The 20,334-nt window shown below is 36.1% G+C and overlaps 1 protein-coding gene across 1 annotated transcript in view; it reads left to right on the top strand.

Annotated features, from left to right (window-relative positions):
- Nucleotides 1–5,088: 5,088 nt before the first annotated feature.
- Nucleotides 5,089–20,334, top strand: part of FBXL20 (F-box and leucine rich repeat protein 20) — a 61,308-nt gene continuing 46,062 nt past the window's right edge. The window contains exon 1 of the mRNA XM_015832252.1: nucleotides 5,089–5,144. Within this exon, the coding sequence (XP_015687738.1) occupies nucleotides 5,103–5,144 (42 nt within the window). The 5' untranslated portion in view covers nucleotides 5,089–5,102. The remainder of the gene's footprint in view (nucleotides 5,145–20,334) is intronic.

The following is a 20,334-nucleotide window of genomic DNA, read 5'->3' as shown; positions in this document are numbered from 1 at the left end:
GCAGCTCCATGCTTCAGAATAAATTACTAGATACTGGCTAACAAGTTTCAAAAGTAATTTGGCTTGTTCAAAAGTATTTCAGCTATAAATGTACTTTATCATTCAACAGCAAACTTGGAAGTATTGACTATAAAAATCAAAAGGAACGTAGGGATCCATGCTTCCTATACTTGCTTTTGAATCTTGATGATATAACAAAACGCGTATATGCATGGGGGAGGGGGGAGGTTTTTTGGGGGACAAATTGGGGTGCTTAGGTATTGATTTGGACATTTTGAGGAGTGAAATAATAGAAAATATCTGTAGCTTGGGTTTTTGATTTTTGGCAGTGGTTTGCTCTCCAGGCATGTTTCAATTTAATTTTTGAATGTATCATTACCAGGCTAGGTAACATCAGCAGCAGGATTTTATTTTCCTATTTTCCTTAGCTTATAAATGTCTTGTGTGCCAGTGCAGTCAGTTGGTCGTGTGATTGGTTGTTCGTTTGGAGCTACATTTAAATTCTGAACAGCTGATTGGTTCTCTTGATTGGTAGTTTGAATGGTCTGGTTTATATGGCTTGGTTTAGAAGAATGGAGTAATGGGTAAAAGCAGGGTGCGAAGACTGAGAGAGCAGGCAAGAATATGGCATCACCAGCACAGGAAGGTATTATGGGAATCCAGTGTTGCACTTGGGGACATCAGACCCACTGTTTGAATATAGTCTCACTACGACCACAATCGAGACTGGAATATCTATCACAAAGTTATACTGGCATTAAATGTGCTAAAAACTTTTGGACAGCTGATTGTTTTGGACTATACCATGTAAACAGATGTTATACAAGTATTCCTCAACTTACAATAGTTCATTCAGTGACCTTTCAAAGTTACAACAGCACTGAAAAAAGTACTTATGACTGTTGCAACATCCCCATGATTTCATGATCAAAATTCAAATACTTGACAACTGACTCATATTTATGAAAGCTGCAGTGTCCCTGGATCTTATGATCCCTTTCTGCGACTTTCTCACAAAGTCAATGGAGAAGCCATATTCACTTAACAACTGGGTGATTCACTTAACAACTGTGGCAATAAAAGTCGTAAAATGGGGCAAAACTTACTTAACAATTATCTCACTTAACAACAGCAATTTTGGACTCAATTGAGGTCGTAGGTCAAGGATTATCTCTATGATCTGGAAGTTTTATGTAAATCTGTCAGACAGGAAGAATTAGAACTACGAGTAAAGTTCCAGTTAAGCTAATTTATTGCTCATGCCTATACAAGAATCTAGTCTACTATGATAATGAATAGTACTGATGATGTTACCTAGTTTGGGTAATAAAATGTCTACAAGAAAACAACCAAGCTCAGAGAGCACCAAGGATCCTTCATTTCATTCCTGAGTTACAAATATTCTCCTTTATTTGCAACTAAGGTCAGCACTAAATTGGCGCTGAATTGTGCTAATTCTTATCTAGTGCTAATTTAGTTTGTACAACTATGGTGCCCAAATGGTCAAATCTGTAATTGTGATGGCTCACTCTATGCACACAATAGGACTTGTGTCTTGGATCCATATTTTTATACTATGGGGCTGCTAAGAATGATTAGATTTCTAATTCTGATTGCTCACAGTATGCAGGTCAATGGCCTCTGTGATTTGATGTTGGTTTTTAATATGACTTCTATTTAAAATTCATGTGAAGTCAAGATGCTCACTAACTTGATCTGTGCTTTTGAGTAAGGTAGTTCAAAAATTGTCAAACCCATGATTGTCAGAATTCAATATATGCAGAAAGATGTGATCTATAGTTTTGTGGTTTGGTATAGATTGCATGTAAAATGAGATATATATTTTTTTGCACTATGATGCAGCAAAGAGTTCTGGCTCCATTATTGTGATATTTCATTATAGGTAGATAGAAGTGTAATGTGATTTGGTAGAACTTTCATGAGGATACAAATAACAATTATGGCTATTCATGATAGTGTTGAAAGAAAAATCTCCAGGTCCAGTCCAAACAAAATGGAGGCTGTTAGAAAAGAAGGTGCTTTATTGCAGGGCTTTTCAACCAGTGGTACGGGTACCTGGCAGGTGGTACGCGACCATCCTAGAAAAGTGGTAGTGGGGGAGGGGAATGAGCTGAACCGGTGGCAGCAGCACACAAGCCTGAGCGAGAGATGCTGGAGCTGCAGGCTGTCAGGACTCAGCGGAAGCACCAGGATCAGCGCCAGGCTCTACCTGGAGCTTGGCGCTGATCCTGGCACTTCTGCTGAGCCCTGAAGAAGCGCCAATCAACTGGAATGTTGCAGCATCTCCAGGGTCTTGTGATTTACATTCAGATGCTTGGCAACTAATTCATATTTATGACGGTCACAGTGTCCCAGGGTCATGTGAAGGGACCAAAACCTGCTGCAACTACCCAGCAGACGGGGGGGGGGGGATAAAAACCAAACACCCACCCCACCCCCACTGCCAATCCTTAACAGAAATGCTCACAACAATGGAAACCTCGGACAGGAGGAAGAGCGCCGCCGGGTGGGCAGGCAGGTGTCTTGCTCAGCTGTGGCTTGGAGGACACTTTTTTCAGTGCCATTGTAACTTCGAACAGTCACTAAGCGAACTGTTGTAAGTCGAGGACTACCTGTAGTTTATCACTTTTTTCCTTTTTTTTTTTTTTGGTCATCAAGTTTTTGACACCTTGCTAGGCGACTGGTGGTACTCGGATGCTGCCATATCCTAAAAGTGGTACAATGGGTGAAAAGGTTGAAAAGCCCTGCTTTATTGAAGAGCAAAACGGCAACAACATGCAGTTCTGGGGCAGCTGACAAAATGGAGCTGGGAATGGGTGGATTTTTATACCTTTTTGGGGCTTTGTGTTCCTGTTTGAGGTTGTTCCTGTTCCTGTGCAATGAACTTTGACCTGAGGTTCAGTGTGCCCTTTTGGTGATGGGTTAATCCTATTATATCCTAAAGGTCATGTCTTTAGATTTCGGGTGGGGAATGTAGATTTTAGGGTCATTGTCTTTCTAATCCCATCAGCTCCAAGGTTCCTAGCCCCAGTCTTATAATAATAATAATAAAGTTGGAAGGGACCTTGGAGGTCATCTAGTCTAACCCCCTGCTCTGGCAGGAAACCCTATACCATTTCAGACAAATGGCTGTCCAGTCTCTTCTTAAAAACTTCCAGTGTTGGAGCATTCACTACTTCTGGAGGCAGGTTGTTCCACTGGTTAATTTCTCTCCTTGATTAGTTTCCATCTGTTACTTCTTGTCCTGCCTTCAGGCGCCTTGGAAAATAGCTTGACTCCCTCTTCTTTGTGACAGCCCCTGAGATATTGGAATACTGCTATCATGTCCCCCCTCATCCTTCTCTTCATTAAACTAGACATACCCAATTCCAGCAACCTTTCCTTATATGCTTTAGCCTCCAGTCCCCTAATTGTCTTTGTTGCTCTTCTCTGTACTCTTTCTAGAGTCTCAACATCTTTTTTACATCGTGGTGACCAAAACTGGATGCAGTATTCCAAGTGTGGCCTTACCAAGGCATTGTAAAGTGGTATTAATACTTCACGTGATCTTGATTCTATCCCTCTGTTAATGCAGCCCACCATTGAATTTCATTTTGTTAGTTAGCGCCCAGTGTTCAAGTCTGTCCAGATCCTTCTGTATCCTAAGCCTGTCTTCTGGAGTGTTGGCTATTCCTGCCAGCTTGGTGTCATCTGCAAATTTGATGATTTCCCCATCTATCCCCTCGTCCAAATCGTTGATGAAGATGTTGAAGAGCACTGGGCCCATTCTTCCTGAATGGGATTATCAAATCTGCATTTCTACAGAGATGGCCTGCTCAGTTTCTGTTTGGGATTATTAAGAAAAACTGAGCCTGCTTTTCTCCCTTTAAGATCCTTTGGGAAAATATAATATTCTGCCTTTTTTAATATCCCCCCCAAAAATATTTCCTTCTGGGGGGGGGAGTCTGACTTCCTACAATAGTTTAATGCCTCATTAATACCCAAAATGTTCAGATACCAGTACATTGTTGCAATGACTCATTGCATGCCAGCAAAGAGAATCTGTAATGAAAACATCACTCCATATTAATCCCATGCTAATTGACCTATGCCTCTGATCCACTGTAGCACTCTAGTACAATAGTCGGAGCCATGATTTGGGGGGGGGGGGGTTCATACATGCAAACAGATGTGCTCTGTGTTTTAATGGTGATTTTTATGTGGGTCCCATATATTTACACTAGGCTTATACAATCCAGGGAAAATTTTAGTGTGCTCAATTACCAATTGGTACTAGCTTCTTTATTGATCTATGTATTAATATTCATGAATAAACTAGTGGCTTTATTTACAACTAAGTTAAATCAGAAAGCCAGACCTCAGATTTCAGTCCTCTTCCACTTACATCTCCACCGCGGAGTGAAACTGAGATAGTACATATTAAAAGTGCTGTACAGAGAAAATGCCTAATGCACGTAAGCACGTAAGGAAACACGTACATAACTTATTGATCACGTAAAGAGTCGGTGAGCATCCTCGATATCTGAACTTTATAGGGGGAAAAAACTGCATCCGCCACAGAGCGGCAGTAGCTGCCGCTGCTGCATCACCCGCAAAGAGATCAGAAGGGAAAAACAGACACCTCCACCCTCTTCCCCGTAGCAGGCGCGCCCACGGCAGCTCGCTTCAGGTCTCGGGAGCGCGCGCCGTCTAATATTCCCTCTTTCGTCTGCGCCGTCCTCGGCCAATGAGCGGCACTGTTGCTGGCAGGTGCGGCGTGTTTTTGTTTTGGGTAGAAGAATTAGTTGTACTTGAAGAAGGCCGGATTCCTTATTTTCGCCCTTCGGAGTCGCGCGTGCCGGGAAGGAACTCTCGCTGACCAGCAGCCTCACGCGCACCGAGATCCTGTCCCCGCCGCCTTCCTGGGAGGGGGGATCACGGCTCCTCCTCTCTCGCCATCCCCCTCCCGCGGAGAAGAGGGAGGACGACGGCCAAGCAAGCGACCGAAGCCGCCGCGCCAAGGAGGTGGGGGGCCAGGTCTGGCTCGGCCTGGCCCGGCTTGGCTTGGTCTCGCCCGAGCTGACCCCCGCCAGGCCTCAGCCATGAGGAGGGAAATGAATGGGGTCACTAAGGGCCGGTTTGAGGTGAGCAGATGGCCGGTTGGCTGCTTGGCCTTCATGAAGTTTTGTTGGGTGGGGGAGGCTTTGTTTAGTGTGCGGTTGGGGGGAGAATTGGAACCGGGAAAGGGACGAGATCTCCCTGCTGGAGATGCTGCCTTTCCTGTCTCCCTTCCCGATCTGGAGGAGCGATGAAGGGCGGCGGCGGAGGAAGGGGCTGTGCGTTTTCTTGAACGAGTTGGGGCGAGGGGTGGGGGGAACGGCAAAAGCATCCACGGGTGGAGATGTCCCTGGGATGAAGGCTGTCCTCTTCCTCCGTGTCCAGCCGAAGGAAGGGAGTCCGTTTTTTCAAAGTGGATATTGAGAGGAGAGCTAGGAGATCTTTTGTCTGGGCAGAGAAAGCATTCCTTCGGAATAGACCCTTTGCCTGCCTGTCCCTTCTCTTGTGTGCAAACACAACCACCAAACCAAAGATTGCGGGTCGAGGTAGCTCGGCTATTCAGAGAGAAGTGCCGGTGCGGCTGCTTTTTACCGCCGATGCGCCGGCCCTGGCTGGAAGGAAAAGGCTGGGGCTTCGGCTGTGCGTAGCGGGGCCGCAGGAACTGCCAGGAAGTATTTGGAGTTGAGGGGGGGGGAGGGGTACTACTTTGCACCGAGTTTTCCGTCCCATCCCCCCGCAACTGTGGGGAGAGGGGAGGAGCCAACAGAGGAAGGAGGGACGGTGGACGGGGAGGAGTCTGAGCACTAGGTTTGTGTGAAGTGGAAGTCCCAGGGTAGGGCTGTCGTTTTCGATTGCGGGATTCCCCTTTGGTAGAAATTTTTTGACAGCGACGTTATTGTTTTGGAGGGTGTGGAGGGTTTGCGGGGGAGATGAGATCAGAAGAAATAGGTTGTGAATACGTCACAAGAACAGAAGGAGCTAGCACGGATCGTGCAGGTGGTTTCTCCGTGTTAATGACAGCTAGTGATAGTCGGATACTTACAAGGGCCTGGCTGATGATGGTGGCAGAAATATAGAGCGAAGAAGGGTACAGGAGGGGATGCGGTGGAAATGTGTGTCATATAGGAAGCCCGATGGAGTGATAAAAATTATAAAGCTGCTGCTTCTGCCGCCTCCATAACCTCGTCTACTACGTATTTTTTTTCTCCCAATCTGGGGTAAAGGGAGGGGACGTGCCGTGATAGTGCAAAGGCGTATTGAGGAACCGTATAATATATGGTGTACGTTTTGGGAAAAAAGAAGACAAAAACTATTTGTATTAGGAAAACAACAGGGGATTGAAGTTATGTTTATGCTGGAGTTATGTAGATGAACAAGTATAGTATATGAAGCTTATGTAATTACTGTATAGGTTAATGAAATGAGAGCAGCTAGTAATTTGAACGATATCCTAGAGGACATAGATGTTGTATCCATTACAAGTAATAATAAATGTATTTGGATTTTGATATACTGATATGTGATTATGATTTTAAGGAGAGTGTGGTCCTTACAACTCTTTAACAGGAAGTTGAGCTGTTTTTTGGATGTATAATTGATCATGTCTGTTTGAAATTGTGCAAAGTGAATAAGAGCAAATGACTAGTGTTTAATATCAGATTGGTCAAAAGCAGAACAATCTAGTGCTATTGTTGATTTTCGTATCATGAGGTTGTGAAAAAGGAAAGAGTGGAATACTTGGAAGCTGAAGGAGAGAGATTTTGGAAGGGGAGCAAGAGTAAACAACAAACTATTCAGGAAAATATGGCATGTAATCAGAATGATCTGGAACTACACAAAAGTGCACCCTATTTTCACCAGTGTTATTTCCAGTGCATTTTTGTGACAAATGTCTTTCCTCCAATTTGGATCCTTTCTGAATTTACGATGGTGGCAAGAAAAAACATGGGAGTCACAAATGTATTCCTTATTTTTTCTTATTTATGTATTATCATGAATATAAAGCAGGAATAATTTAAGTGCAACAATAATAATCTTGCTTAAAAACTACAACTCTGAACATTATTGTTTCTTCATTTTGTAGTTTAGAAAGGAAAAATAAAACTAACCAGGTGTTATAAAAAGTATTTAGCACCAGATGATAAACCTCCAAACATGAAAAAGAATATCTTCATCCAGAAATTGGCTGTTGGATTAAGACAGGTAATACTGTGTTTTGTTTTTATTTTCTACTTTATACAAATATTAAACTGCATGTTGATGCAAGGAACAAATAAAAAGAAGAGATGGTATATTCATTGAATTAAATGTCATAAATTGAATAGCATAGTATGATGTCACTAGGTTCAAACTCCAACTCAAAAGATAGAACCTTGTGGTTAGCAAAGAATAACCTCCACCCACCCACCCCACACACATTTAATATTTTGTTCAGTTTCAGTCACCTTGTCTGAAAGCAGAAAGTGAGCAGGACTAACAATCTTTGAAAGAGATTTAGCTGCTTAAACTATACCACTTGAACATTTTTAAATTTGAAATGAGAGAAGAGAGCCATGTTGGCTCAGAAATTCTGGGAGTTGAAGTCCATAGGTCATAAAGGGGCATTAGTTCCCCGCCTCTCTCCTAAGTGTTTTGGAAATCAAATATATTCAAATTTGTTGGTCTTAATTTTGCTTTGCATGTAATACAGTATTTTTATTTAAAAAGGGATATGTACAGTATAGTTTGAGAAATGAATTCATCTTATTAAAAAAGGGAAATTAGATATTACCATAAATAAAAAACTTTCTAAGGGGAAAATACATTAGTAAAAATACAATATATTTATTTAGTAAAGTAGGATGCAATGAAAATTTATTTCTGTATAAAAAGTTTTTTATGCAGAAAGTATTTGAGTTGTATAATTGAGTTTTGAAAAAACTGAAAATTAGCTTGAAAACATTTCTATTGCTATGTTTTTCCATAGAAAGTTTTTCATTATCAGGAATATCTTTAAATTACCTAGTAATAATATAAATAAGCACTGTGTAGGCTAAAATGGGAAACTGGAATGGATATAATACAGGTAATCCTTGACTTACAACAGTTTATTTAGTGACTGTTCGAAATTACAACAGCACTGAAAATAGTGACTTATTCAGAGTCTTGGCAACTGACTCTTTTTGGGGGGTTGCAGTGTCCCAGGATCATGTGATCATCTTTGGTGACCTGACAAGCAAAATCAATGGGGAAGCCACATTCACTTAACAATTGAGTTACTAACTTAACAACTGTAGTGATTCACTTAACAACTGTGGCAAAGTCATAAAATGGGGCAAAACAATTGTCTCAGCAACAGAAATTTATGGTTCACTTGTGATTGAAAGTCAACGACTACCTGTACTAATCAAGCCAGAGTTGTAATACACTTTCTTCTCAAATCCATCTTGAGACAGCTGTTCATTGGGGCCATTGAAGTTTTATAAAATAGAATACAGTACTTCCTTAGATAAAGATGGTTAGAAGTAGAAGGGAAGATACATTTAGAGAATATGCACAATACAATTGGGTAATATCAAGAACTAAAGTAATTTACTTTTGGTGAGTAGAAGCTAGAAATGGGAGGAAAAGTTGGAAGTAATTTAAGCTTTTGTATTTCTGGAGAAAGTAGTTGTGCATGTAATTCTTTAAGCATGCTAACATCAATATGACAACAGTTGTGCTGTCATTTTTTCTTTGAATTCTGTCTATATTAAATCTATACCATTCAGCTTTTGCAACCATTTCATTGTAAATAATTTCTAAATAAATCTTTGAATATGTATGATTTTCTCATTAAACCATACTTATATGCACTGATTCTAATTGCCTTCTCAGATCAAAATTACATTTAAGCAGTTCAAATGTTGGGGGAAAATAAATAAGATACCATACCTACACTACATATGAAATGGTCTTTATCAATTTAGAATCACAGAAAATACTTCAGAATTTTCCATAAAATATGGACACTATTGGTAGTCTGGTCCCAAATTATTTCATATATGTCCAATCTAACTAAAAACATGTTGCATAACATTTTAATGACCAAAATTCTCAATTCCTGTAAAAGACAGCCTAAAAGCAACTGCATTAATTCAGAATCATAAAACAGCTATAAGGATAATTCCTAAAAAAAAAGTCATATTTAATTGGTCTTTAGGAGAGTTACTAATTATTTATAATAATGAACAGAAAGGATACCACATTATGGTTAAATAGGAAGAAATTTGAGTATAAGATGACCAGAAAGAAAGGTAACATAGATGTATCATAGGAGCAAGTTTAATATGTTTGAAAATTATTGATGAGCAAACAAAATAATACTATTTGACGGGGGGCGGAACTAACTGAAGTGATCCTATGTGAACATCTGTTGGGAAATTGCCAGCGAGCCTGGTAGGAGGGTTCTAGCTTGGAGTCTGCGCAGTCGCAAACTTCATAAGTGTGACCTCCCCTATGATCCATGAAGCCTTATCTTGTTGTTCCCAGAGCAAGGTAAGCAGTCTGGTGAGATTCTTGTAGCAGAGTAGTTACTGACTTTACTTATGCCCAAGTGACTCTGGTTGCTTACATCTAATAATTTAAGAGTTATATAGTTTTTCAGGCATAGGTGTTAAATTGAAACATTTCATAGTGCTAGTAGAAACTTGATATATTTCCAGATTCTTGACTGAACTTCAGAAGATTTTGGCCTGTAACAACTAGACTTTTCGTCAAGGAATAAGGTATTTATATATGTTCCCTGAAATTAAGAAAGTGTTTTGCAAGATACAGTAGTAATAGATATTTTTGAGGAATTTTATTGTTTGGCTCTTGAAAAAGACAAAGATGGCAAAGACAATTTTATACACATTGTGAAAAATATATACCCTGAGAATTTTTTTCATGATCGACATCTCACAAGTAGAATGTGAAAAATTAAGTGGCCCAAATGAGCAATGTAATGGGGAAGGATTGGGCATAACTTTAAATCACTATACTTGTTACATATTTTTAAAACTGTTATAGTATGAATGAGTTGGGGTACTGAGCTGCTATTTCTCATACAAAGAATGTAGTACAAAACTAAAATATGGTAGCGTTTATATTAGTTCTCATAGTAACTTCAGAGTATTTAAATTTGCCTGCAAAATTTGTTAACTGTTGAAGGGTTGAGTTTATTAGTTTTTAAAGAAATATGTTGACAAGAAAGAACTTTTTCAATAACAAAGATATTGTTTATTAATAATTTTTCCTCTTCTCTTGATTGAAAAAGACTAAAGAATTATAGGGTTTGAGCAGCTAACAGTCAATTTCTGAAGAACCAAAACAGAACATTGGATCTCGCCTTGGATCTTGTATTTGTTGCTTCAAATTATTCACTGTCTTGAAGATTTATAATGTTCACATGATATAATACTGACATGTACTTTAGCTTCCTGAAATTATATACAGAGAAACTCACTGGCAAAAGCTATAGGACAAAAATATTGTTTTTAGTCGAGGTGTTTTCTCTTTAAGTTTAATTTTCAGTTCCTTGCACCCATTTTTTGATATTTCTCAGTTTTTCTTTTTGTCAATACAGATTCTGTCAAGATCTCATGGAAATAGTTATTTGGCTTTTGAAAAATAGTCATAGTATCTTATGTTGTCTTGACTGCATCTTTAATGAAATATATAAGATTCAGACCAAACACTTAAAACCAGAAATACTTAAAATTGATGAGGGAGGAACTGCATGTGACCCATTTTTGCAGACTCATGAAATCATACAAGCAAACATTTGTGGCAAAGTGTCAAACAATAAGGAGACAAATTCTCATCAATTTTCAGTGAAAACAAAAAACCCTATTCTGTAGTCAGCATAATCTCAAGCATTAGTGTGTTTTGTCTGGTTTAGATTTAGCATGTTATGCAAATCCTGATTTTACAGTTTATAACGTTTTTCTAAATATACCTAGAAAGATTTTCTTTAAAGTGAGCAAATTATTTAAAAAGTCCTGATACAATTATTAGCTCCCTTTAAAAAAGACACTACAGTCCTCGGGTATTGAATAGTCCTTCATCCTTACTGTAGAGTTATGATGTCTGCTATGGTTTGGTATTAATTAATATATTTCAGTTGGTTTAGATAACTCTTTTGGTTATAAATTTTAAAGATGTTCTCACAATCATAGTGTCATAACTTCCAATGCTTGTCACTACATCCATTCATTTTAATATGGGGCTCTTTTTTATAACTCGTTTCCACTGCATACAATCAAAAGCAATTGCAACTAATTGCCAGTTTCTGCTATATTCTTTCCTATTAAAGTTTAGTGTATAATGTCTCTACAGCTTGGTAACTCTGCAAAGAGAGATAATAGAATCCTAGACACCCTATTTAAACACACTTTTTGATATTTGGGTTCTGTGAAATTAGTTATGTTAGCCCCTTACAGTTGACACAAATATTTTCATATCCCTCCCTAATTACTTAGAATTTAAAAAGTGGTAAAGACAATATATTAACATTGTTATAATCACTTTGTTGATCATATCTTAATGACTTTGTTGGGGGTAGCAAGCTCATTACAGTAAAGATAAACCTCTCTTTTTTGTGCAGAAATGAGCAAATTGTTTTCTCTACCTGAATGCTGTCTGTATAGTTTCAGTGAGAAAAGTGACTTTGGCTACAACAAAACAAGTAGGACAGAGTGTAACTCAGTAACTACATCCTCACACATATAAATTCCCATCATGCTCTTCCCTAAAACATTAAACAAGGTGGACAAAAGGAGTAAAATAGTAAGCCAAAGTAATTGGAGCATGTGATTAAACAAGCAAAGGAAAGGTAGCTAAATTTAGTTTACATCAACGTAAGTTTATTATAACACTCCTTACTTTTCTCATCTTGCAAATCCTTGCTTCTACCAAGTATCTATACTGCTCAATTCATTTATTTTCTTTGTTTAAATTTCTTACTTCTCCTTTTTTGAGGATCTCATCAGCTTCATTTAATCATGACTTTGTTGGTGTTCCCATTTCTTTTAAGCCAGTCACTCTTCCTTCTTAAATTTGTTTTGTGGTTAGATTCTCCTTTATCCTCTTTGTATGATCACACTATCTCAATATAATTCTTTCACACACTGCACATTCCCTTTGGTATTCAATCCATTCAGTTTGATCCCATCTCTTCTTGCTTTAGTGCATACAAATAATTGGTTCTCTTGCATTCAACTTACATTTTATATTTCTGTTTACATACCCAACATCACTTCTGTCTAATAAAATGGGCAGAAGCACACTCTTATACATAGCCATCTTTATTTCTTTCAACAAAGATTCATCAAAGAGGAACCACTATAGGACAGAGTTCCTGCTTCTTATTCTCAGAGAAGAGCCAGTAAAATGCATGGTTAATGTTATTGAAAGCCACTAAGAGACCAAACAGCATCAGGAGGGTCACACTCTAGAGATTATTTGTTCATGAGGAGTGCTATCCAGACTGGAAATACCACTGAAATGGATCTAGATCAGGGGTGTCAAACTGCCGGTCCATAGGCCGGACGCGTCATCTGGAAGCCGCGCCCAGCCCATTGCCGGCAATGCAAAACTGTCCCGATACATTGCGTGACATCACGTGACGTCATGAGTTTGACATGTCTGATCTAGATGATCTGTTTTCTTCAGAGTTCTCTGGAGTTGCTGCCCCATCATTTTCTCAACAGTTCCCCTCATCCCAAAGTTCAATGTCTGATTGGTGTCTAATAAGGCTCATGTCACTAGGGATTTGGTCCTGAATGAAAAGCTGTCCTGGTATGTATTATTGAGACCTAGTTGAGTACCCATCTTAAAATAAAAGGTAAAGCTTACAAAATAAAGAAAAAACAGAACTAAATAATATGATTAGTTTCAGATGGCTTTACAAACAATAAAGCAAAATTTGATTATATTCAAAAAAACCAAATCCATATCACGGCTAATAAATGAAATGGTTTGTATTTTCACCATAAGGACACAATTTTAATAAGTTAGATTCCTGAATTTTATTTCAAAAATGACTGTTGGAAGTGCATTAAAATATGCTAGAATTAGTGCTCTTCTTAATTTAAGAATGCATATTAGCTTAAATAGCTTGCTAGTCTGAAAAAAAGGAGACTGGCTACTCCTTCTTTGACTGGCTACTTTGACTAGCTTCTCAAAAAAGTACCTCTAAGATGGGTAATAAATACTATATTGATTTTGTGCAATCTGACTAACATTGATATGCTAGCATGGAGACATATTTGTTTGTCTTCCATTAAAGTTTATATTTAATATATTCTGCTTGAAAAATGAGATTAGAGTATGAAGCAGACTTGGTCTGACGTGGTCCTTCAGGCTTCGTCCTTTTGGAATCCTTTATCAAACACAAATGCCATGGTCAAGTTGAGCCTGCTAGTTCTTGGAAATGTTTTGAATAGTCAAGTACAGGACTGTGCCAAGTGTGTGAAATATACATATACCTGCTACACAATTCTCTGCTTACAGTTTCAGATATTTAGGGATGATTGTTAGTTAATTAAAGAATAGGTTATTTTTTAATTAGTAGCAGAGTATTTTAAGATATTACTTGAGCTCCAAAATATAACCTGCTTCTGCAGTATTACTTTTCTGTTCAGGCAATTTAGAAGCAAAGTACATAGTACTTATTAGTTTTCCTTTATAGAACAAACTCTATTAATTTTATTTCTTTGAGTTATTGATTACAATTCTGTTCTGTTCTGTTCTAAGAAGCTCCAAATGTTGCATTTGGTCCCTTTCACACAATCTTCCTCTCTGAAGCCTAAATTGCAGCAAACCAAAGAATTGAATCTTGTTCCCTCTGGTTAAAGTACATTCATTCCATCAAGTTTATTAATAATATGTTTTAATAGGTTGGTGGTCTTAGGAAATTAATAAGTTGTAGAATTGGGCAATTGTAAATCCAATCCACTTTCCAGGGTTGTTGTGTGGGAAAAATAGAATGGAGCATTATATAAAGCACTTTGAGTTGTCCAAAATAAAGTTAGAGTATACATCTAATAAAAAGTATAAATTTCAATGAGCTTATTTTATGCTTCCCTCTGACTTTTTCTAAACTTAGCTGAGTTTCTCATCCAGCAGACTCCATAGTTCCAAGGAAGTTACGGAAATGAGGATGTTATCATATCAGATTTATCACTTCCTGTTCCTTAGGGTTTTTGATACAACATAACCTACAAAGGAATGAGTTTAGTATTGATAGAATTCAACAGACCAGAAGTTATTAGTCTAGAGATGGTATTTCCAAGAGTGGTTTATAATCATTATAATCTACATTAAGTGAAGTGTAGAAGAGAAAACTAGGAAATAGATAGAAACTGCTGAACAGGAAAAGTAACTTTATGTATATGATTTATAAGTTGCAGAGAACATTAATGCTTATACCACAGAATCTGTGGGTGGCATATACATTGAATATTAAAAATTAAATAAATTGAGGGTTTTATCTTATATTTTTATATTTCAATAGTATCATTTAGTAAGGTAATGTGCTGGCAGAATTAATTCTTCACTGTTACAAACAGAAATTAAAAATTGGTTATTCCCTTTGTTCATATTGAGTTTCTAATATCAAAACAATGAATGAGATAATTCTTCCATTTACATTTTTAGCACTGCCCAATTTTTTATGTTCATTATGAGTTTCAGCGAATTTAATCTTTTAAGTTTTTAAATTCTGGTGCAGACATTAACTGAACTGATTGCTAGCCATGAAATGGTGCATTTCCTCTATTCCTTTGTTTCCTTACACCAATTCTGAATTTACATCACAGTGGAATAATTCTGTTTAAATGGAAACATTCCTTTCAGAGTTGTTTTTCAATTTTTCAAATTCTATTTCAGTTTTATATGAAGTATGTGGAAGGAACATCCAGCAGTCATATTGTTGGATGAATTTTCTATCTTCAGTGATAAATTAAGGTGAAGTCTAGAAAAATATAGTCTACTATAAATATGCTAGCCTTAAAGATGCCATACAATTCTTCATTGCAATTTTGCTAGGTGATTTGTTTTCATAGTTATGTTTCTAGAATTAGTAAAAACATGGTTAGAAAAATGTATACTTTTTTCAGGATATCTGCCATGTAGTTCTACTGCTAGATAAACTAAGATACCTTAAACTAAGATACCTTTAGGTAGAAGTCATGTACAGTTAACAATTACAAAAATGGCAATACTATTAAGTATTTAATTTTCCTTCTTTTGATGTGCATTTCATATATCCTTACTTATGATGCTCAACATCTTCCATCAAGCACACAGTTTAAGGAGTAATGAGGAAGAAAGAAGACACCAATGTAATAGTGTAGATTAGCTGAATCAAGTCTTGTGATCAATGGTATGGCATACTTTCAGGTTTTCTTTCTTTCTTTTCCAAGGTGGAATAAGTAAGCACCAGTGCATTTCCCCATCTATGATTGTTAACTGAGTATTATATTGTTTCCTAGCTTCAATAGAAGGTTTACAGCTATAAAGGTCCATGTGATTTTTTTCAATATAAATGGATGCAAGAAAATAATAAATTAAAATTTATTTTACAATTCATACAACTTTGCTTAGATATATAAAGAAAATAACCATTCAGTTCTATTTGCATTTACTCCTTAATCTTGCATTAACTTCTTGCAATGGAGTTGTATCTAAAAGTAGAGGTTCCATAATTTGAATAATATGGAAAGCACATTTAAATTAATTAGCATTTTAATTAATTAAATTAATTAGAGAACTGTAGGAGGCATTTGTTTTTAGCTTTTACCAGATATACAATTTTTCAGTTTCAGAAAAAAGATCAGTTTCTGTTGCTGATAGATTTGGTGCTGATTTCTTTACAGCAATATCAACTTAAAAGGAAGACTGGAGATTCTTTCCCAACTGAACTATTTCAGTTTGTGAGCTAATCAATATTTAGCCAGAATATCAATATTCCATACAATTTTACATCACACAGACAGAATTTATATAAAATGTTTCATGTTTTATGATATAAATAAGGAAACCTGGTTTATTTAACTATAATTGTTAAGCACAATTGCTTGGATATATATCCAAGCAATTGTGCTTAATTAACAATTTTAGTTAATGTAATGTAATGTAATATAACTAAGCTAAGTATAAATTTACAATCCACAATGAGTATATTCATATGGTATACAATTTAACCCGTCACCACCAATACCCACCTGCACACACAGCATGCGTGCACACACACACGCACTCACATACACACACATCGTCATTTATATGCAAGAGATAAACACCTAATATGTCCAATTTGGTTTTGAAAGATTTTTTATAAAATGTGAAATTCTGGCTATATAAAACAAACATGTAGACAAAATTATGAAGGTACACACATTTTAATTTTTCTTTCACCAGGCAGAAACACAGTCTATTACAAAGCATTTGTCTTGGCTGCAGTGTTTTTGATTTTTTTTTAAACTAACCCTCTGATTCTCAAAAAAAATTAAAAATGGCTCCCAAAATTAGATATAATTTGACTGGTAATTCCTAGTTAAGGAAAACATTTTTATCCACCTAATGCTTAATCTTTTCAGAAAGCCCTTAAAACTTGCCTTTTTCAGCAAGTCTGGGAAACTTCTGATAATAGGGAGCCTGCATGTTGGCTGTATTATATATAAAACATCTTCCTTCTCATGATCTTGTTTTATTTACATTTATTGTTGTTAAATAGTTTTATAGAACGCCAGTTTTATTATACACCAAAGTTACTTCATGGACAGCTTATAAATTTGACAAATAAGTGATGCCTAGAGCGTCAGTGAAGAAGGTAAAAAAATGTATCTGATCCAACACAAGTATGTTCTTGTATTCAGGACTACTCTGTTATGAGCACAGATTGTTGGGATTGGGGCACTATATTGTGGTTCTGCTCCTTCCCTAGTTGAGAGTTCCATTCGGTGCTGATGGGCAGCAGAAATTGATGAACTGTAAAATAATTATTAGTAAGGTCCCTTTGATTTTAATAAAGCTTATGATATAATCCATACTGTTTGATGTAAGTCAGCCTTCTCTAGCTTAGTATTTTGCAAATACATTTGGGCTGTATCTCTCATTAGCACTTGTAACAAAATTATATTTTATTTATTTAATTTCCAAGAGATGGAACCATTTATTTTTTTTATTTTACAATATAGTAACACAGTATGGTACAGTTCATTCCATGTTTGTCCTTGCTGCAGGGAGCACAAGGAAAAGTGATTGTGATTAGCACTTTTGGAATCCTTGCTAGAGCAATGAAAAAGAAATGACCAGAATCACTGAATTTACTGTTCTTTGCTATAAACCTGTCTATTGAACAATCTAAGTAAGAAAAAAAAGCTTTACCTCAAAAGACATTGCAGTAAATTGCAAAATTGTGCACATACAAAAAGTCTCCTGTAATTAATTTTAGGAAAATCCCATTCAGTTTGTGTGTCTTCAATACTTTTAAATTTCTTCATGAAACTTAATTTCTTAAAGTTAATGAAAAAAGATTTAACAGAAATCTGAAAGAATACATCTCAGACATGAAACATATTTGTTAATCAAGAGGAACTATGACTTATTTTTTTTTAAAAAAACAGCTTTTATTTTCTCTAATTTTAAATTGTGCTACATTACCACAATTGTAGTTTGTTAAACATATCATTATGTTATAGTGAGCTGTACTTATAGACTGCCACAAGCCATGTTATAGCTAATTGTGATCTGTAAGTATAGCAGCTAAAGCTTACTATTATATATCCTTCCTCAATAGTCTTAGGATAATACTGTGTTGCATTAAACCATGATTGCTTCATTTTGATATTTTATAAACAAAACATTTGAGTATTTAAATATTATTAATGACTTAGAGCAGTGTTTCTCAACCTTGGCAAATGTTAACATCTGGAATGATGTCTGGGGAATTCTGGGAGTTGAAGTCTACAGATGTTAAAGTTGCCAAGGTGAGAAAATATGTCTTAATAAGCACCAGCTTGCTTTTTTATATTATAAAGTAAATTAGCCAAATAAACATGACTTAATGTAATGTGCAATCTTTTATTTATGAATTATCTATTCATATTTGTTTGATGTATAATGTATAATCCCAGTTTTAAAAAATCCACAAACAATGAATAGTAAGGCCACATTCATTTTGTACATAAACCAGAGATTTGATTTTCCAGGTGACATTCCAGTTCCTATCAGCCACAACCAACCTGGCCATTGGTCAGAGATTATGGGAGTTGTAGCCCAGCAACATCCAAAGGACCAAAATGCACCACTGCTGAAAATACTTAAATATCTAAACATATTTATCTGATAGCATTATCCAAATAGCATTTCAGCTGCTATGCATTCTGCCTAAAAATATAGATACTGATAAAGTAGACTCTATCTGTAAGAGTTTTGGGAACATTTTTTATTAGTGAGATGAGATTTTAAAAACAGGTGTTTTAGCTAATTCATGTTTAACAAACTTTGTTTTTCAAAATCATACCCTGTAGTGCATTTAAAAACAGTTAAGCAGAATTGTATATATTTCCATCAGAGAACATAATAGAAATCATAAGGAAATGAAAAAAGAATGTAATTTGTTTTGTAAATATTACAAGGTAACAATGTATTGTAAAGAGTTCTGTATCTACCATACCTTTGCCAATAGTAAATGTCAGGGCCCTCTGTAAAGCCATCATCAAGTATAGCCTTAATTTTGATATAATAGTTATAAAATGTAAAATATAGACAAGTTGAAAGAGCTAAAGAATTAAAAGTAATAATTTATACATAATCCTTAACTTATAAATAGAATTGGACCCAAAGTTTCTGTTGCTAAGCAAGGCAGTTATGTGAGTTTTGCCTCACTTTATAACCTTTTTTGCCACAGTTGTTAAGGAAATCAGTGCTGTTGCTAAAATGGTCATTAAGCAAATCTGGCTTACCCTGTTGACTTTGCTTGTCGGAAGCCAGCTGGGAAGGTTACAAATGGTGATCACATGACCCTGGGGACAGTGCAACTGTCATAAATACATGCCAGTTATTTAGTGCCCAAATTTTGATCAGGTGACCATGACAATGCTACAATGTTTGTAAGTTTAAAAATCAACCATAAATCATTTTGAATGGTCACTAAATGAATGGTTGTAAGTTGAGGACTGTCTGTACTTCACTGAACATCAGTTATTCAGTATTTCATATAACCAAAATAGGTGGATTGAAGGATCTCCATTGTTCAGTTTAATACTGAAGAAAACATTAAGTTCAGACATAATATATTACTATTGACAATTGTTAAGGCCCATTATTAAGTAATTTTGATTCCCATATATTGTCAGTCTATACATATTTACATTTAATTTTTCTCATTGAATCCTATTTTTGGATTCAGTGACCAGTAACCCAAGAGTCAGTCATAAGATAGAAATCACATGCTGCATAAAATTGGTCTCAGTCAGAAGTTCGTTGTAGCATTTTGATCCAGCTGAAGTTTCTAATGCTTTTAAGGAAGTGTCATGCTGTGATCTAAAGATTAAAATCTTTTATATCCTCCTCCTTAAATCTGATGAAGACAATAAGAATAACCATTATAATTGTGTAAAAAAACAGTTGCTTTAATTTCTTTTTTGTTGTTAATTTTAAAATACTTAAACATTTCTTGCTGTGCAAATTAAAAACACATATACAAGATCAATAGTCAGGATGCCTCAATCTGCCCTGTAGTGGTTGAACTCATTTCCTGGTGATTTCATTAACATGTCCACATAGTTTCCTTGGCAACAATGTGTAAGTGGTTTGTCATTATTTTCTTTTGACATATGTAATAGTTTAACAATTATCATTAAAGAAGTAACATGATAGATGGAATCCAGTGAAGGTATATATTAAAATAAAAGTTATCTTCCTAATGTAGAAAAGCTAATACATTGAAAGTGTTACATTAATCTTTGTTTGCCATACTAGTGTTTTATATATATCATGTTTGCTGTAGTCTGACTGTGGAGCCCAGTTACTCCTCCTCCAGAACCACTAAATTTCTAATTTACTGGGACTTTTGCTTTGCTCAGTATTGATCATGCTGGTCTTTATCTTATATTTGCTTTAAAAATAATAATAAAAAAAACCATTCTCAAGTTTTGTTATAAATTATACATGGATTTGCTTATTGGTTTAATGTTTATTTTGGTTTCCTTAACATTTAGAAAATAAAGAAGGATTTAGTAGCAGTGCCAGTCCTCTAAAACAGTCCTG

The sequence above is a fragment of the Protobothrops mucrosquamatus genome, unplaced genomic scaffold (assembly GCF_001527695.2).
Source record: "Protobothrops mucrosquamatus isolate PMUCROS unplaced genomic scaffold, P.Mucros_1.0 scaffold1, whole genome shotgun sequence".
NCBI lineage: Eukaryota > Metazoa > Chordata > Lepidosauria > Squamata > Viperidae > Protobothrops > Protobothrops mucrosquamatus.
The sequence above is the reverse complement of the archived record's forward strand: the minus strand, read 5'-3'. Positions and strand labels throughout refer to the sequence as shown.